The sequence below is a fragment of the Cibotium barometz genome, chromosome 61 (assembly GCF_041138505.1).
Source record: "Cibotium barometz isolate CiBa-2024 chromosome 61, ASM4113850v1, whole genome shotgun sequence".
NCBI classification, from domain to species: Eukaryota; Viridiplantae; Streptophyta; class Polypodiopsida; order Cyatheales; family Cibotiaceae; genus Cibotium; species Cibotium barometz.
The window spans coordinates 7,471,381-7,489,950 of record NC_141106.1 but is presented as its reverse complement, the minus strand read 5'-3'; the positions used below and the strand labels follow the sequence as shown (position 1 = coordinate 7,489,950).

At 41.1% G+C, this 18,570-nt stretch overlaps 1 protein-coding gene and 1 long non-coding RNA gene across 2 annotated transcripts in view; both read right to left on the bottom strand.

The window, feature by feature from the left end:
- Nucleotides 1-17,980, bottom strand: part of LOC147604512 (putative phospholipid-transporting ATPase 8) — a 176,017-nt gene extending 158,037 nt beyond the window's left edge. Inside the window, exon 1 of the mRNA XM_086794758.1 lies at nt 17,666-17,980. Within this exon, the coding sequence (XP_086650884.1) occupies nt 17,666-17,759 (94 nt within the window). The 5' untranslated portion in view covers nt 17,760-17,980. The remainder of the gene's footprint in view (nt 1-17,665) is intronic.
- LOC147604513 (uncharacterized) lies at nt 3,036-8,796 on the bottom strand. Its single transcript, XR_015265319.1, has 2 exons — nt 8,621-8,796; nt 3,036-3,988 (listed from the first exon to the last, which is right to left on the bottom strand). It is a non-coding gene; the product is annotated as an uncharacterized LOC147604513 (long non-coding RNA).
- Nucleotides 17,981-18,570: the final 590 nt, after the last annotated feature.

Here is an 18,570-nt window from a genome sequence, read left to right as displayed (position 1 = left end):
AGGCTTACTAATTAGTTGGAGACATTTGATCTTTATCCTTGTTAATGGTTAGTGGCAACATTGTGTCAATATAACAAGGCTGAACCATCATCATATGTCCAAAAAGACTAGGCACAGGCTATGAATGGACCAATGTTAACCTAGTCACAATGCCATTGACCCAACATCATTGGTCAAGTTGCAAGTACAACATGTTAAAATTATGGGAAGCCAAGCCAAGGAAAAGAAATGGAGGCTTATGTGGCATAGCTTGGAATGGACTTCAACTGTTAAGGGGACCTATAAATATGCAAAGGCTAATAAGTTGAGCATCGAGTGATAAAAACAGGGGAAACCAACGTACAAGTGGACTCAGGTTCTATCAATATATGTGAAGTGCGCTTGCATAATCCATATCTATTTCAATTCCTTCTAATGAGTTTTACATGTTGGAGCTTTAATTGTTTGGTTTAATTGTGTCCACATGCTTTCTCAATGTATGTTTGCTTACTTGTTTGGTAATTATGATAAACGAGACTCTAATCATTTATGTAAGTGAACAATTAATATTACACGATTGCAAAGCATTTCAATGGTAATTATTAAGAGAATTAACGAGCCCTTTTTTTTCTTTTGTTTCACATATGAGTTCACATCTACAAATATCAAAAGGGGTAGCTAGGTAAATAACTTGCAAGCATTGAGAAAAGGGTTGAACATTTTTAGTTTATGTGCATCATATTATTGAGATTATCAACTTTGTACTCTTTGGGATGCATTTTGGCCCAGATCTGCATACAGTGCTATACCATGTACCTCCATTTTGAGATAGAAAGACCCTTTGATTGATGGGCTTGTAGCAGAAATTGAATCTGTTAATCTCAAGAAAGCTGTGAAGTTAAGAGAGTATCAGTGGGGTGATCAAAGCTTTGCCAAGCTGCAGCTATGGTTGCATCACCAGGACTGTTAGAAGAGAGGATTAGATTACGTGAGTCTTCTAAATGAAGTGTTTGCCCTGTATTAGTACCCATAGACCATAAAGTCACCACTAATCCATCACTAAGACGCAAGCTGCCTTGCTGATTGATAGCAAAGGCTGCACCTCTACTGCTAGGAGAGTTGCTGTTTGCACTCCACACCATCTCCATGCTGACAGGTGGCTCCTCCAACTGCTGGGATTATTTATTCCTAGACCTTACATGATGGAAAGGATATAGCCATTGTTACCAACCTCCTTGAAACCAAGAGAGAAGTTGCCCCCAGGGCTTGCCAAAACTGTCCCACTGTAAAGAGATCTGGCTTGGGGAAACCAAGAGAGTAATATATGCAGGGTGCTCTTGCCAACAGGCAAAGCATTAAAGCTGCTAATGAATAAGTTGAGGCAACCATTTTGGAAGAAGCAGTGAGGCTGTGAGCTTGCAAACACACAGGCTCCATTAAATTCTAGAGATTTCTAGAAACAATAGCATGCTGAATGGGTATTAACTAGCAACTAAAGTATGGGATAGGCTCCATTAATATTGAGATATAGAGCCTAGTACATGGGGATCATAAAATGGTTAGCTAGTAATTAATGCATTAATTAGACCAAAGTCTGCCAGTGTATTACATAGGCCCCATTAATATGGAGGTAGACAACTTACAAGGGATAATATAAAAAGTGCATCAAACATGCATAGTAGCATACTAATTGATAATTAATCTAGAGTATGATCACAACAAATTACATGTTGACCCTAGTTGTCAGTCCTAGTATCTTCTTTTGCAATGAAGATCTAGCCTCAAGAATCCAGACTGCAGACTCCATACCTCTAGGTTCATTTTCTCTGAAAGCAATTAACATGTGTTTTCATGAATCATGGTGACTCGTGAGGGAATGAAAGTCAACTGCAGCCCAAGCAGTGCAGTGGTATATATCTGCAATGATGCATCAATGATCTCTCTCTCTCTCTCTCTCTCTCTCTCTCTCTCTCTCGCTTGATAACATCTAATCAGTGATGCGGAACCTGCTTATTACATTCACATATGATATGCTTATTACATTCACATATAATATCTAGCTATCAGTGGTGGCTGTTCACACATATAAACACACTAACACATACTAAGAGTGCTTTATATACATAGACATAGACAGTACACACATTAATAGGAACAAGAGTGAACAACCTCATGGAACGAAGTTTTTCTGTAACATTAGGCTCGAAACAGAGTTTCCTTCTGATTATGTATGTGCTCATATCTCAGCTTTTATAGATATAGTATATGACTTATGTATACCTCTGATGTCATGAGTATAGATTTATATTTTAGTGTGGTTTGTGGGACTGGCCTTTTCATGAAAATTAGTCCTGTTAAGGTGAGCATTTACTTATAGTTGGCATAGATTCTTGAAGCAAAGGATGTGGTTTTCAAGTATCTAGTAACCCATACCTAGCAACATAAGACAAGCTGAAAAAACATTGCAACAATGGGAAAAAGTTTTAAAAGAAGCAAGAGGAGAGCTAGAAATTCAAGAATTCAGGTGAGCCAACATTTCAGATTATCTTCTAAACAGAGAATATGCAAGGAGTGTGTATTGAAAGTTGAAACATTAGTTCAAGAGCTTCTTTTAAGCCTTTCTAAATAATATCGAAATATACTCATAAAGTCAACACATTGTTTTTTTGGGAACTCGACAAAGTTAAAACATTAGTGGCTACTTCGAGTTCAAGAGCTTCTTTCAAGCCTTTCTTGACAATTTCGGAATATACTCATATAGTCAACACTTATTTGCGATAATGTTGGCCCTTCCAGTCTACCTCCTCTTTAAAGTAGAACATGTGATTTGCCACAAATGCTCCTCTATATCAATGTCACTACCCATTATCTTCTAGTTAACAAAAAGAAATGCGACATGAGACATGATTGCATGTCAGTTAAGTCTTTGCCTTAAATAAATAAATAATGAACGACTAGAGAAATTAACTTCTAAACTAAAATTATAGATGTAATTATTTAGATACATGTCAATGGATAGGGTCAAAGCCCTTATAACAAACAATACATCACGCATATCAAAACTGGTAACTTGTCCACAGTTATAGAAAGTAGAATAAAGAAATAGATGTAAAAAGACTCGTTGGAAAGCATAATAGACCTAGTACAAGACTCCAAAGCTGGCATCCCGTCTCTCTAAATCAAGGAGGAGATTCTAACCTCGAGTTGGATGATTCTGAATTACAAAATCATTAAATAAATATGACGTTATCTCCAAGTCTCTGAATTTCTTCAACACTTCCGACCTCTCAGCTTTCTTCTTGACCACTTTGGGCTTTTAAGACACAACCTTTTGATGTATGAGTGATACGCTAGCGAGAATCAAGCTTATCATCTCACCTGAACCTTTAGCCCAAAACTCAAGTACAATCAATGCTTTCTTTGTAAGTTCCACATCCCCATCAATGAATGAAAAAGAGTGACCTCCCTTGTTGTGCACCCACATACGTCATTCAATAGATTCTTGGCACTTTTCAACAGAGACAAAATAATATGATCATCACCATATGTCTGGATTAAATGGCAAACATCAATAGAAAAGTAAGAGGAGGAGAGTCTTCTTTGTTGTTGCCGGCACCTTCCTGAGTATTACCTATGCTTCGTGTGCATACATACTTGGAGGTTCTCGCTTGGCTCTCAAATGCAATGTTAAAAATGTTCTCCAAGCGAAGCAGGGCTTCCACAACAATCACCTTCTGTGAACTTTCAATCTCCTTATAAATCATATCCATCTTGTAGAATTAATGCATTGGACAATAGGTGATTATGACGTCCTCACCTTGATTAAGACTATCCTCTTGAATGTCTTCAAAATCAAGCTTTCTTGCCTTGAAGATGGACACTTCTTCGAGCTGCACAACTTGAAGTGCTCACTTAAAGCAACCCTTCTCAAGGGTTCCATTAAAGAATCTCGTAAGACCACCACCAACTGTCATAGCTTCTATCACGTGAGTTGTGGCATTTTTTATATCTACAATCACAAAACGATTGAAGCTCATTAATTGTATTGGAGTTGAGATATAAACATGCGATCACATCATGAGATTCATGCAAGTACAACCATCAAAGCCTATTTGGAGCATGATTTATTCTTGAGACCAACCATTCTAAATACAAAAACATAAATCCATTCTCATATATAGTGCTATTATAAGGGACCTAAAGATGTCCTATTACTCTTGGTTTTGTAGGTAATTGGACCATATGTATGCCAAAAAAAGAGATAGAGACACTATCCTGGCCTTATTCGAGATCTACTTCAACTAACCTAATCTCTGAATTTGAGAGCAAGAGATGAGAAGAATCAAACTAACAGTCAACCACACCTAAAAAGAAACAAAAGGGACAGAAAGAAGAGAGAGAAGAGGAAGGAAAATCTTCCCAACCCCCCATTTCTGACCAAGAACAGGTGAGTCAACAACCATTCTGTACCCGAGAACGGAGGGTTGGGGGGAGTTCCCTCCTGTCATGGACGACTTCTCTCCTCTACGTCAAAAGAAAATGGTTTGTTGACGTAGAGAGGAGGGGTTGTCCATGACATGCTTTGATTATTGTACTTGCATGAATCTCATGATGTAATCGCATGTTTATATCTCAACTCCAATACAATTAATGAGCTTCACTCATTGTGTGATTGTAGATATGAAAAACACTGCAACAACTCACATGATAAAAGCTGTGACAATTGGTGGTAGTCTTGTGAGGATCTATAATGGAATACTGAGAAAGATTGCTTCAAGTAAGCACTCCAAGTCGTGCAGCTCGAAGAAGTGCCCATCTTCAAGACAAGAAAGCTTGATTTTTAAGGATAGTCTTGATCAAGGTGAGGACGCCATAATGATCTATACTCGATGCATCAATTCTGCAAGTGAGATGGACATGATTTGTAAGGAGATTGGAAGTTCACAGAAGGTGATTGTTGTGAAAGCCCTACTTTTCTTGGAGAACATTTTTAACATTGCATTCCAAAGCCGAGCGGAAATCTCAAAGTATGCATGAGGTACCGGCAATAAATAAGAGTCCCTATCTCTCGCTTTTCTACTAATAAGTGTCGCTTAGCCAAGACATATGGTGATGCTCAAATTGTTTTGTCTCTATTAAAAAGTGCCAAGAACGTATTCAACCACGTGTGTGAGTTGATCATGGAAGACCATGCGAATAATATGCAGCTTAAGACTGTTTTGATATGAAGGAAGTGCCAACAGGCCTCCCTTTTTAATTCATTGGTAGGGATGTGAAACTTACACGTAGAAAGCATTGATTATGCTTAAGTTTTTGGGTGAAGGTTCTGGTGAGATGAGAAGCTTGATTCCCGCGAGCATACGGCTTATACATCAAGAGACTATGTCTCAGAAGCTCAAAGTAGTGAAGAAGAAAGCTGAGAGGTCTGAAGTGTTAAAGAAATTCAGATAGCTGCACATGACAACCGATCTATTTGATGATAAAAATCATTCAACTCGGGGTTAGAATTTGCTGCTTGATTTCGAGAGATGGGATGCCAACTCTGGAGTCCTATGCTCTGTATGCAGTGCTTTTCAACTAGTCTTTTAAATCTATTTCTTTATTCGACTTTTTGCAACTGTGGACAAGTTACCAGTTTTGATATGCGTTATGCATATGTTTGTTATGAGGGCTTTAACCCTATCCATTAACAGGTATCCAAATAATTACATCTACAATTTTAATTCATAAGTTAGTTTCTCTACTCACTTATCATTTATTTTTTAAAGACAAAGAATGAACTAACATGCAATCATGTCTCATGTTGCTTTTCTTTTTTGTTGAGAAAAGTTAACCAAAATCTAAATGATGGGTAGTGGTACTGATGTAAAGGAGTATTTGCGACAATCGCATGTCCTAGACCACCCAACCGACTCTGCCTACCGATGACGGGGGGGGAGTACCAAACCTCGGGTGCTTCCAATTGTTGGAAGAAGCACCAAGTACTCTGTGGGGGGCCCGGGGGAGCAAAAACGGTGACCAAGAAGCCGATGACTTCAGCCAAAGGGTATGTATCTGGAGGCAAACAGTGGTCCTGTCTCGCAAAGAAAGTTAATCAGGCTCCGCAACAAGGGCTGCCAAGTCGAACTCAATCCTGCCCAGTCGAACTCAAGCCTTTGACGGGGAAGGGGCAGCGGCTGCAGTGAGTGTCCTCCGAAGGGAAAAGACCAGGGGCGGCGGGGCAAAGAAGATGGTGGGAAGGCCGGCACGGAGAGGCAGGCGCGTGAGGCAAGGCAGGTGAGGGCAAGAAGACTTGCGCGGGAGGCCCTGGGGCGAGGCAAAGATGAGGGCCGGTGCAGGAAAATGCACAGGGCAGGTCAGGGGCAAGGCGGGGTGGCGAGGCGCAAAGAGGGGGGCAGACTTCCGCAAAAACGCCCAGGCGCTGGGGGTGCAGGGGCTGCACGTAGGCGGTGCAGCAGGCAGCAGCAGAGGGCTGGATGGCGGGTGAAGTGGGGAGGGTGCACAGGAGGGCTAGGGGCTCACTTTTGGATCTCCTTTCACAGACAAGTCTTCATTTCCATCATGTTTGAGCTTGCAAATTCAATTCTAGTGTTGTAATAGGTTTGAATTGTGTGTGTCCCCACATTCAGGTTTCGCCTTCAATAATAGTGCTGAGGTTATTTGATTGTTTATAGATGTTTCTTCAATGATATACAGTATGCTACGAACACATGAGCACGCATGCAGACATACATTTTCCTTTATTTACACATACATGGACAGGTCAAGTTCTAAATAAAATAACATGGATAGGTCAAGTTCTGAATGAAAACATCGTACGTTTCTTCCACACCAGATGAACTGTTAAACCTTTCAACAAACTTCAAACTATGTGAGCCATGTCTTATTACTACTGTGGGGGCAGCCAGCAACACATTCACAAAAGGTAGACCGTGAAGATTAATACAAATAGCTCATTGTGCAACACGCCAACATAGAGAGTCAATACAAGATTGTGCACCAGTTACAACTGTTTTTTTTTTCAATCACAAATTGGATGTTTTTGACAGATTTGAACTAGCTTCACCATTTTTGAGCAGATCTGAGAAATTTTGACCGGGTTTGACCAGCAGTGACCAGTCCCGTAAAATATTTGACTCTTGTTGATCTCTCATAAGCCTTCAACTTGGGTGACCAGATTATAATTTGACCGCTACTTGACCATCAGGGACTACATTCACTATTCCTAGTTTTTGGTGAAAACAGCACAATCATGAAAATCGGGCCAAAAGATCTATGTATATTCTTCCTTGGGCTATCAATGTTGAGCCTTGGTATCAAAGCAAGCTACGGTAGCTCTTAGCTCTTAGTTCTCCCTCATGAATTCACAGTGACTTACACACCTCAGCAAAGTGGCGTGGCTGAGAGGAAGAATAGATATCTCATGGAGACGCCATGTTGCATGATTAAAGGCCAAGATTTATGTCATGCATTTTGGTTAGAGAGAGTTATATGTGTCACTTATGTGCTAAGTAGATGCCCCACCCAAGTAATTCTCCCTCATGAATTCATAGTGCATCACACCTCAGCAAAATGGTATGGCTGAGAGGAAGAACAGATATCTCATGGAGATGCCATGTTGCATGATTAAAGGCCAGAGGCAGTTATATGTGTCACTTATGTGCTAAGTAGATGCCCCACCAAAGGCCTTGCAAACAATTACCTGTTATAAGGTGTGGAATGGCAGGAAACCCTCTGTGGCTCATTTGTGTGTGAAAAGGTGCTTTCTTTGAAAAGAGTACAAGATCCTTCTCACACAGAAACAAAATCCCCTAATCAATTCTCTGGAAATTGATCAATCAATTTGACTTCTGAACTGTGAGACTCTGAACTGATGCCAAATCCCTGCCTGGTATGGTCAATGCACCTTAGGAAATGGAAAATAACCCTGGAAATTGATCAATCAATTTGACTTCTGAACTGTGAGACTCGGAACTGATGCCAAATCCCTGCCTGGTATGGTCAATGCACCTTAGGAAATGGAAAATAACCTAAGGGCCGAGAGCAGCTCAATTCTCCTGGTCCCTAGCATGGTGTACAGTGTCCTTGCATACCATTTTCATGTTCTTTGATTTACTTGCTTGGGATTATATTTATGTTTTAGTGAAAATAAGATCTTGTGAGGCAATGCCCTTAGGGCTGTAGCCATCTGGGCAAACTTAATAGAAAATCAGGCAGAGCTTCAATGATAAATTAAGATAGGCACCTACATTCCTAGAGCTCACCCAAGTCTATGAAATCTCTCAAACAACATGTTGCACAAACATATACAAAAGACCAATCAAAGAGGTTGCTGGCAAGCTCACCACCTAGCCATAGCTTATTCAAGCCTGAGGCTAGACCACCCACACAACACCCAAACTCTAGTGTCCCACACTACCAGAGGGCACTATCCAAGTGTCTGTTCAGAGATTGGTCCCACACTACCAGAGGCCACTAGGCCACTATCCAAGTGTCTGGTTAGAGATTGGTTCTGGCCTGATTTGGGTCCTGATCTCCAAGAGGTCCTCCAATGTTTATAAGCAATCCACTCTTTTACGTAGGCTTCCAGTCAGTGATAAAAGTGACATCAAATAGTAGCAGTAAAGTTGAGATGAAAAACCTGAAGTTGACATCAAATAGTACCATTCAATATCCATGATATGATGCTACGAGGTAGAAGGTTTCTATTAAGCTACCCCTGATTAAATGATCAAAACATAGAAAATTGTTAGATTTTGGTCGTTATGCATGATACTACGAATCTAAAACCATGTTTCAAAACCCATCCAAAGCTTCACACAGCACTCACCTTTTTATAAAATTGTGGGAAGCTTAGACAAGACCTTGCTTTCAGATCTTGGTCGGGTACAACTATCACAACTACCAGTGCAGAAGTGAAGACTACATTCTGTAGAGAAAGGAACCAATCTGCATAGATTGATTGCCCAGAAAAATGCGTATACGCATTAAAGAGGAAAATTGAGAAACCAAACACGAAGTTCTTGTTTTTTTTTTAAAAAAAACTGCATAAAGGACAACAAATTTTTTCAAACATCAGCACTTTCAAATAAAGGAAGATTTGAAAACCTTAAATAGATACAGAATTAACACATACCATGAACGTAGTGCGCCTATAGCACCAAGCTCCATGAACTAGGAATAATTTTTCCATAAATCAGGATTGTGCTATGGAAAAGTCAGTTGACATTGCAGCCTGTGTAGAACGCACTTTCAAAGACCTGTCAATGAATTGAAAACATCAAATTTATGTTTGTGCGCGCGCGCGCACACTCGCATGGATGATTGTGCACACATGGATGGCATGCATGTGTGTATGCATGAGTGTGTGTATGTACTATGTATGCAAGGACGGATGGATGAGACTCCCCTGTTCGGGGTTGAGCACAATCTTGCCTTACACTTAAGCAATTAACACAATTAAACAAGCTGAAAATGGCACCACAAAATGAAGCTTAACAAAGCTGAAAATTGAAATCACTTACACACCGCACTAGGGCGGGAAAGGGCCGAACCCCCTTGTAATAGATTGTATTACCAAGGTTCCTGTTACATTCACAGGCATTCGCATGCCAAACTGTCCATAGGCATTCATGCAAATGAAAACAGCATTGCAAACATGGTTGTTGATGCGGTTGATTGCTTCCATTTGATGTCACAGTCTCACTCCTCAATCCCTCATAGCTAATCAAATGCAACTATGCTCCATTGGCATCCATACCGACCAAGACATAACACCATAATGACTAATATTCGGATCTTGAGTAAGTGGAAGAGAGCTTGAACGAGCTTTTACCGCAATTCTGCTTCTTGCATTTGAGTACAACCATCGTATGGTTGATGTCCACACTTCCAGGGACCCCCAGCTGAAATTAGGGTTTCTGTAAATTAGGGTTTTTCAGCAGGTATTCGGACTCCAAAATCGGGACTTTTGGGTGGAAAAGATGCCCAAAGCATAGGGCTATAGAGGTACTATGGTTGCCCAAAAATTAGGGTTTACAAAAAATTTGGGAACAATAGAATACTTAGGAGGCTCCATATTCATGAATAGAACAGAAATTTTGCAAATTGGTGATCATATGGAGACTATATAAGTAGAAGACAAAATTTCTCAAGCTTTCATGGCTATGGGAATCATGAAAAAGAAGAAAATGAACTTTTTCATAAGTGTGTGTGTCCAAAAATGAAAAGGGAAGCCCCCATATGGTTGACACCCACTTCTAGAGAGAGGAGAGAGAGGAAAGATAAGCTTTCCCAACATGTAGAGGATGAGTGGATGGTGCCTATTGGGCCACCTGTCCAAACCATCCCTCCTCTTGACATGTGGGAGGCCACACAAAACTCATAACATGCAGAAAAGGACACCTGAATATGTGCCTAGCCGATCAGGAGTGAAAACTGGTCCAACCTCTTTATGAATTATCCGCTCGAACTTTAATGGAGTGTGGACGCCCAAACTCACTTATAACTTGGGGCGGATGCACTTATTAAAGTGTAGACCTACAAATAGAAAAATTTGCCATTTGCTCATAAAATGAGCAATATAGAGTAAAGTAGTATACTTACCACCTATCTACATCCCACAAGCGAGATCAGAAGACAATTTCACTCACATGGTTCACAAGAGGGGCCCCAACTCGTGGACTACACGCACAATTCACGCATGAAACAAAACAGTTCATGCGAAAACAAGTTCAAAACCTTATTCGCATAGATGCAATGTAAGAATGTACCATGGAACAATTTTCCATTTCATTTAACTAGTAGCACATGGTACCATATTCTGGATATGGGCGCGGATCAAAATCCCAGTCTACATAACCAGGCTCTTAGTATTGACAACATGTCCTCAACCAAGCTAGTCCATCTTATGGAACTCGTCCATAAGCCTGAAGCACAGAGAATGCCTAAATAGTGACATCCCCCTGCTTCTAAATAATTGACCGCAACTAAAATGCTTCCAGGTATGCTCGAAGAAGTTGCGGATACTCCTGAAAGTAAGCTTCATCCATCCACTTTGCATCCATGGGAGAATAATTCTTGAATTTCACAAGATAGTGTCTTTGTAGCTTGCCACCTACAAGTTTACGCTCTTTATGAAAACAATTTGTTCGGGTTGCAAAACCTCTTCCAGCTCATCCACTTCTGGTGGATCCTCTGAGACTGGTTCCACAGGTGGAGGTCCCACATCCTTGCACAAGAGGCTCACATGGAATGCATTGTGTATCTTTCAATGATCCGGTAAAGCAAGCTGGAAAGCCACATCATTTATCTTTTTGATCACTTTGAAGGGTCCATAATACCTGGTAGAGAGCTAAGGGCATGCTCCCTCCTTACCAGGTCTCTTACTAAGCCTGGCTTTCTCAAATTTCAGCAATACCAAATCATTTTCTTTGATATCCAATTGCCTTCTATGCTTGTCTTCTTATGCTTTGCTTAAGAACGTTCAATGGCCTGTGCAAAGGCAATATCAAGGTCCCTTACGTACTCATCAGCAGCAAAATTCTCATCCTTAGTGCGTAGGATGGGTGGTAATACCACTGCCATACATGATCTTGCAAATTCCACAAGTGGTAGATAATTTCCCAAGAAGATTTTTTATCTGCCACATAGTATTTAAGCAAATTCAATACACCTGAAGTTGCGGCTTCACTTTGTCCATTTGTTTGAGGATAATAAGCCGTTGAAAAATTCAGCTTGGTGCCCATGTTGTCAAAGAGAGCTCTCCAAAAGAGGCTCGTTGTTCTGGGATCTCTATCCCCCACAATTGACTTAGGCATACCATGATGCTTAAACACCTATGACATAAAGAGTGTGACCATATGCTCAGTTTTTATGATCTTCCTAACAGGTATAAAATGTGCTTGCTTGCTAAACCTGTCCACAATGATCCAAGTTGCATCGTTACCATATTGTGTAGAGGAAGATCCATAATGAAATCCATTGTGATGCTTTCCCATGGCTGGTTAGGAATAGACAAAGGCTGAAGTAAACCAAAGGTCTTTTGCCTATTTGACAGGTGATACATGCACAAACAAAAGTTTCTATCTTTTTTCTCATGCCTGGCCAAAAGGAATATTTTTCAATCATTTGTGTAGTGGGAAATATTCCCCTACGTCCTGCATACGGAGATGCATGACATTCATCCAAAACTTTTGGCCTCAAGTTTTTTACCACACACAAGCAATTATCCTTCATAAGATAGCCATCTTTAACCATATAAGATGGACGTGTATGACCAGCCATCAAATCAGCCCATATATCCCCAAAATCTGTTGGATAGGAGGGAAGCTAGCCTGCGCACGCGCGCGCACACACACACACACACACACACACAACCTCAAGCACAGAGAAACGTGAGAGTGCTGGAAAAGATGTACTCAATAATGATGTGAAATGAAAGTACAAGTGAGTACTAAAAAAGGCCTAGGGCAAAGTGCCCAACACACGTAAGTGTGTTTACATGGGGAAAAAACCTGTGCCTAGTCACAGGGAAAAAGTGCCCGTGAGTAAGCTGGGTTCACACCTGAACTAGCCGGGAGTGGACATGACCAACAAACCCCCCTCAAGTGAATGGTGTGAACGGGTAGCAGCAGGGTGATAAAGCTGTGAATGCTGCCCTGCACTATGCTCCACAATAAGAGTGAACTGCAGTGCCAATGGAAAAAGCAAGCACTATATGACGGGGAAAAGGAGAATCCTCAATGTCATAGCGCTAATGCTAGAGCACAGTAGTACAAAAATGCATCACCAAAAATGCATGGCAAAGATCATGTGGACATTAACTGCATCAAATCAAGAGGCATCGCATAATACCCCCCTGAAGGCAAGTACCAAATGCCAAGCTGAATTGCATGTAATCCATGTCAATGCTTTGTAACTGCACCACTGATAAGCATAAGAAGAGGTAGCAAATATACGCATGTGTAAAGGCAACAGGATCCAGAAGTCATGCCTGTGAGACATGCAATGTAAGCTGCAACAGTGAAACTCATCAATGGAGGATCCGATGAGAAAAAAATCAGCAATGGGAAAAGCTGAAAATGGGGAGAAAAAGTGGGGGCTCGAGACGGCGGGCATCAGCCAATGCTATGAGAGGATAGGTAAACTCTCAGCGATGCCATGATCAGTGGCATGTATGGCAAATGTAAAGATGCATAATCCCACAATGAATAATATACATGTGACATGTCAAAACCATGAGAGCAAGCCAACACTGGCCAAGTGAGTAAAAGGCACTCCCAGTAAACATCACATGTGAGAAAGTGACAATGTCAACACTATAGAAACAATCCTGCTGCAAGGGAAAACAGCATAAAAGGCATCTCCAGTAGACATCACATAAGAGAAAGCGTCTAGCATAGACCAGCATAAGGGTCAACAAGCATAAGTGACCGTGAGGCATCACCAACTGCATGTGGGCACACCTGAACTAGCCGGGAATGGACATGACCAACAAAATCAGCATCCAAATGATACATTTCTCGTATACTAGACAAGTCCTGATGAGAGGCAATCAAAATTGCAGCAGTACATAGCTTTCTTGATAATGCATCGACCACCACATTTTTCTTGCCGAGAGTATGCAAAATTTGAAAATGAAACATTGAGAGGAAATTGCCCATCCTCATTTGCTTTTCGGAGAGTTTAGTTTACAAAAGAAAGTATCGCAAACTTTGATGGTCGGTTTTGACCACAAATTCAACCCCAAATAAGTAGTGTTTCCACATTGTAGTGAATGAACAGCATCACGCAATCTCCTGCTTTCATATGCAACGCATGTCCCTCTTGATTTAGGATACGACCAATACAATTGCCACATGCGTCACATTCAACAATGAATGGCTTATGCAAATCAGGTATGATCAAGACTGGGCTAGTAATAATGGCATTCTTGAGAGAATTGAAAGCATCAATTTTAGCTTTCGTCCATTTGAACATAGCATGTTTCTTGGTCAATTCATGCAATGGCAAAGCAATCATTGCAAAATGAAAGATAAATCTCCTGTAGTATGAGCATAAACCAAGAAAACTACGTACTTCATGTATGGATTTAAATTCAGGCCAATCTTTGATGGCTTGGATCTTTGCGGGATCCATTCTCACACCATCTTTGGAGACTATATGTCCCAAATAGTGAATCTCCGAAAGGAAGAATTCACTCTTTTTGCCATTTATCATAAGTTTGTGTTGCCTCACTTCTTCAAAGGCCACTGTCAAGTACTTCTTGTGTTCTTCCTCATTCTTGGAAAACACAAGAATATCATCAAAGAAGACACTTGTAAATGCTCTATGATTTCTAAAAATCCGGTCCATCATGCGATTAAATGTAGTTGGAGCATTGGTGAGACCGAAAGACATAACCAAGTACTCATAGAGACCAAAAGAAGTGCGAAAAACCGTTTTATGTACATCCTCTGGCATCACTCGCACTCGATGATAGCCACTCTTTTGATCAATGCGACTAAAACATGATAATCCATCCAATTTGTCTAAGGTATCATCTATCCTCGGAATTGGAAACCGAATTTTGATGGTTATCTTGTTTAATGCCCTGTAATCCACACATACGAAATGAACCATCCTTCTTTTGCACAAGGAGAACGGGTGAGAAAAATGGCGATGAGCTTGGCCGCACTAAGCTCTCCTCTACTAGCTCCACGAAGGCAAAAATGAGCCCCAAAGAACTTGTGCTGCAGGTGTAGCAGCGGATGAAAGAGATAAAAAAGGGCAAGAGCTCAGAATTCTAAAAAAATGTGTTCTGCTCTCAATGCAAACAAGAAGGCCACCTCAAGGAGGAATGCACAGTGCCACCAACGTGTACCATTTGTAACATGTACAATCATAGTACACGGAACTGCAAGTACAACATGAGAAATAGAGCTCCCATGGTGAACAGCATGGAAAAAGTGGAAAGAAGACTCCCAGGATGAGAAGGTATGGGAGGAGAGGCTGCGGAAATTACTCTAGAAGAAGAAGTCAAGGACATGCTAGTGGATCTACCACCTTCACATGCTACTATTGCCAACAGCTTGGGCACACCAAGGTGGAATGTGCCATGAAGAAAAAGCATGATGAAGAAAGACAGGCGGAATTGATGCAACTCAAAGAAAATCCGCCAAGTGCCAACATAATGCAGCCGGATGACATACAACCGGAGGTTCAAGACATCTTGGCAATCACAAGGGCTAAAGCTAATGAATATGGTGTAGTAATAACTCCGGCAGATAATCCGGACTCACCCAAAGCTTGCAAGAAGGCAGTTGTGGATTGGGATCAGCAAGAGAAGGTGAGGATTCAAGCCACAAAGGAAATAGAAAGAAGGCAAGGTAGGCAGAAGGAGGATATGTCATGTGAAGTCATCGCAGATCTACCGGAGGCAAGCGGAAATTTGCACAAGATGCGGGTAGAGCTCAACAATGAAAGAAGCTTGGAAGAAAGCAAGAAGGATGCTGATTGGTTGCAAACCAATGTAGTATCAATGCTGTTGGACAGACAGGTCCTATTGAGACAAGTGCTGGATTTATGTCCAAGATTCAAGGCTAGAATCTTGATGGCAGGCATTGAAGGACCGAGTAAAGAATTGAAACACTCTGAAGAAGAAGAAACTCCAGAATGCAACAGAATGCATTCTGAGAAACCCCCAATTTCCAGAGATGATAAAGTAGTCAAAGTCACAATTCAACTTAACTATGTGCTCATCAATGATGTAGTATTGGATGGTGGATCCGGAGTAAATGTCAAACTGCAATAGAATTGGGTCTCAAATGGGATTCCATTCCATTCAACATAAGAATGGCAGATAATAGAATGGTGGTTCCCAAGGGAATTGTCAAAAATGTCCAAATGAAAATCAAACAAGTAGACTTCATGGTCAACCTAGTGGTCATAACCACTGAAAATCACACCAGGTCTTACCAGGTGCTATTGGGAAGGCCCTGGTTGAGACATGGCAAAGTGAAGCACGGGGCAGAAACAAAATCTCCATTAGAAAGGGGAAGCGAAAAGTCCATGTTGACCTTTCCGACGTAAGGGGATTAGTGAAACCTGCCCAAAGACCAGTTCACGTGGAAACATTCAATATGTCAGAAGGCTTTGATGATGGTGATGAGGACAGAATACTTCAGGAACATCCCGACTTGTGCCCTTGTACAAGTTACATGTAGATGAAGTGATGGGGCACTATGTGGAAACAAAAGATGGACAAGCGGAATAAGTAGCCAAAGAAATGAAGAAAAAAGAATAAAATTACACTAAACCAGAGGGCTCAAGGAGAGCAAAACTGAGCAAAACCATGCAGGAGAGCCTCAAAAGAGGTTGAATGGGCCTGGAATCTAGAGCAAGAAATGCAAGAAATCCATGATTGGGTTCAGAAACAAAAAGAGAACCAGTAGGGAAATGCCGCAAAAGTAGCCTCGACAGACTACAAGAGGTGAACCTGAAAAATGAAAAAGAAGAAAAGCCAATGAAGATTAGTCTGGAACTGGAAGAAGAATTCAAGCAAAAGTTGGTGTCCTTACTGAAGGAATACCAAGATATCTTTGCTTGATCGTATGAGGACATGGAGAGCATGGACCCTAAATTCTTCCAGCACAGCATCAATTTGAAAGGAGTCATACCAGCCATATAGTAGAGGTAAAGAATGAATCCTAACTACGCCAAACAAGTCAAAGAAGAAATTGACAGATTGTTGAGAGTGGGTTTCAATGTACTAGTAGAGAAAGCTGCTTGGATATCCCCAATTGTGGTAGTCTCCAAAAAGAACATGAAGATAAGAATCTGTGTGGACTACTGCAAGTTGAATACCGCAACTACATGCTCAGAAGAGAAAATGCAGTGGCAGACTTTCTATCCAGACTGGATTCCGGAGAACCAGCTCTAGATGGAGTGGATGACCAATTCCCAGATAACAACCTATTCACAGTAGCAGCTGCAAAAGCGGAAGAGAACTGGTATTATGATATGATGCAGTTTCTAGAGGATGGAACATTCTTGGAAGGCTACACTGCTGACAGAAAGAAAAGGATCGCCTTGAGGAGCAAAAACTTCACAATGATTGCCGGGCAGCTCTACAAAAGAGGCATAGACCAAATTCTACGAAGGTGTGTCCCGGACCATGAGCAGTAAGCAATATTGAGGGAAGCACACTGTGGCATAACTGGAGGACACATCGGCGGAGAAATCACAGCCCGCAAAATTTGCAAGCAAGCCTCTGGTGGCCAACGGTTATGAAGGATACCAACAACGAAGCAAAGCAATGTGATGTTTGTCAGCGAATGGGTCAACCTGGTGATTCTGATAGATTGCCCATCTCGCCCATACTACCACTGTTTCCATTCATGAAGTGGGGATTGGATTTTGTTCAACCAATCAAGCCGCCCACAAAAGGCGGTAGGTGTGAATACATCATTGTAGCAACCAACTATTTCACCAAATGGCCGGATGCTAAAGCTATGAAAAGCAATTCCGGTAAAAGTCCACTGTGTTGCGGGGTGATACAAATTCTGAATTTGTAACATGGCCGTCTATGAACTACACATAGCAGTTTTCAACACTCACATATAGCAACAGAATAGCATATTAACCTCATGAAGAGACCATGACAACTAACACTAATTCAAACCTTAAAACACTGAAGCTTGCTTACCATAAAGCACAAGGCAGGTTAAAAAACTGCATAACTCCAGCAACCAAAGGACATGTGTAGCTGAAAGCCGCTTTTGTGATAGAGTTCTTGCCATTGTTGCCTGTCTTCACCCAACCACACTGCAAAGACCGCGGCACTAGCTGCAGACATACACGAGAGCAGCAGAAGCTGAAAAAGAATAATGTAATCCAACCGGTGTTCCACAGAGCTGCGCTTCGATTGATGGTGGATCTGTGGAGTACAAGCTCTTTATATTTCTATAATAATGCGTGGCTGTTCAGCCTTTTGTGGATTATGTATGTGCGACAAGAGCTTCATGTTTGAAAAGCTTCAGGAGTTCTTTCAGTAAACAGACTCAATGAACCAAGGGGATCCCTAAACTTGTGGGCAAATTTACACCAACACTTTCTTTTTTTGGGGGATCTTTTGTGCTCGTGTGTGTACACGCTTTTGTGCCCGTTGTCAAGAGCCAACAGGTTTTGAACCCAACACCTCCTTCATGGGACTTCAACACCTTACTGCTACACTGTGTCTCCATCTGAAAGCAACACCAAACATGATAAACATAAGACAAAACGGTCGTCTCTAATGGCTACTTGAATAAATATCCACAACGGACAACCACAAAACAAGGTAGATATTACAATTTAGAAATTCAATAAACTACAAGTGATTGAGCAAAATATTTTATTGTCGATGGGCCCTTCCTAGAAGGTTCTCACACTCGCCACCTAGAAGAGGCCATAAGTTTAAAGCCCTGCACCTACACGTAAACACACATGCATACATATATATGAATGTATGTATGTATGTATATAAAGGAAATATATGTACTTAATGTATGTATGTATACATGCATATATGCATGTAAATATGTACATACATACATACCTACATGTATGAAT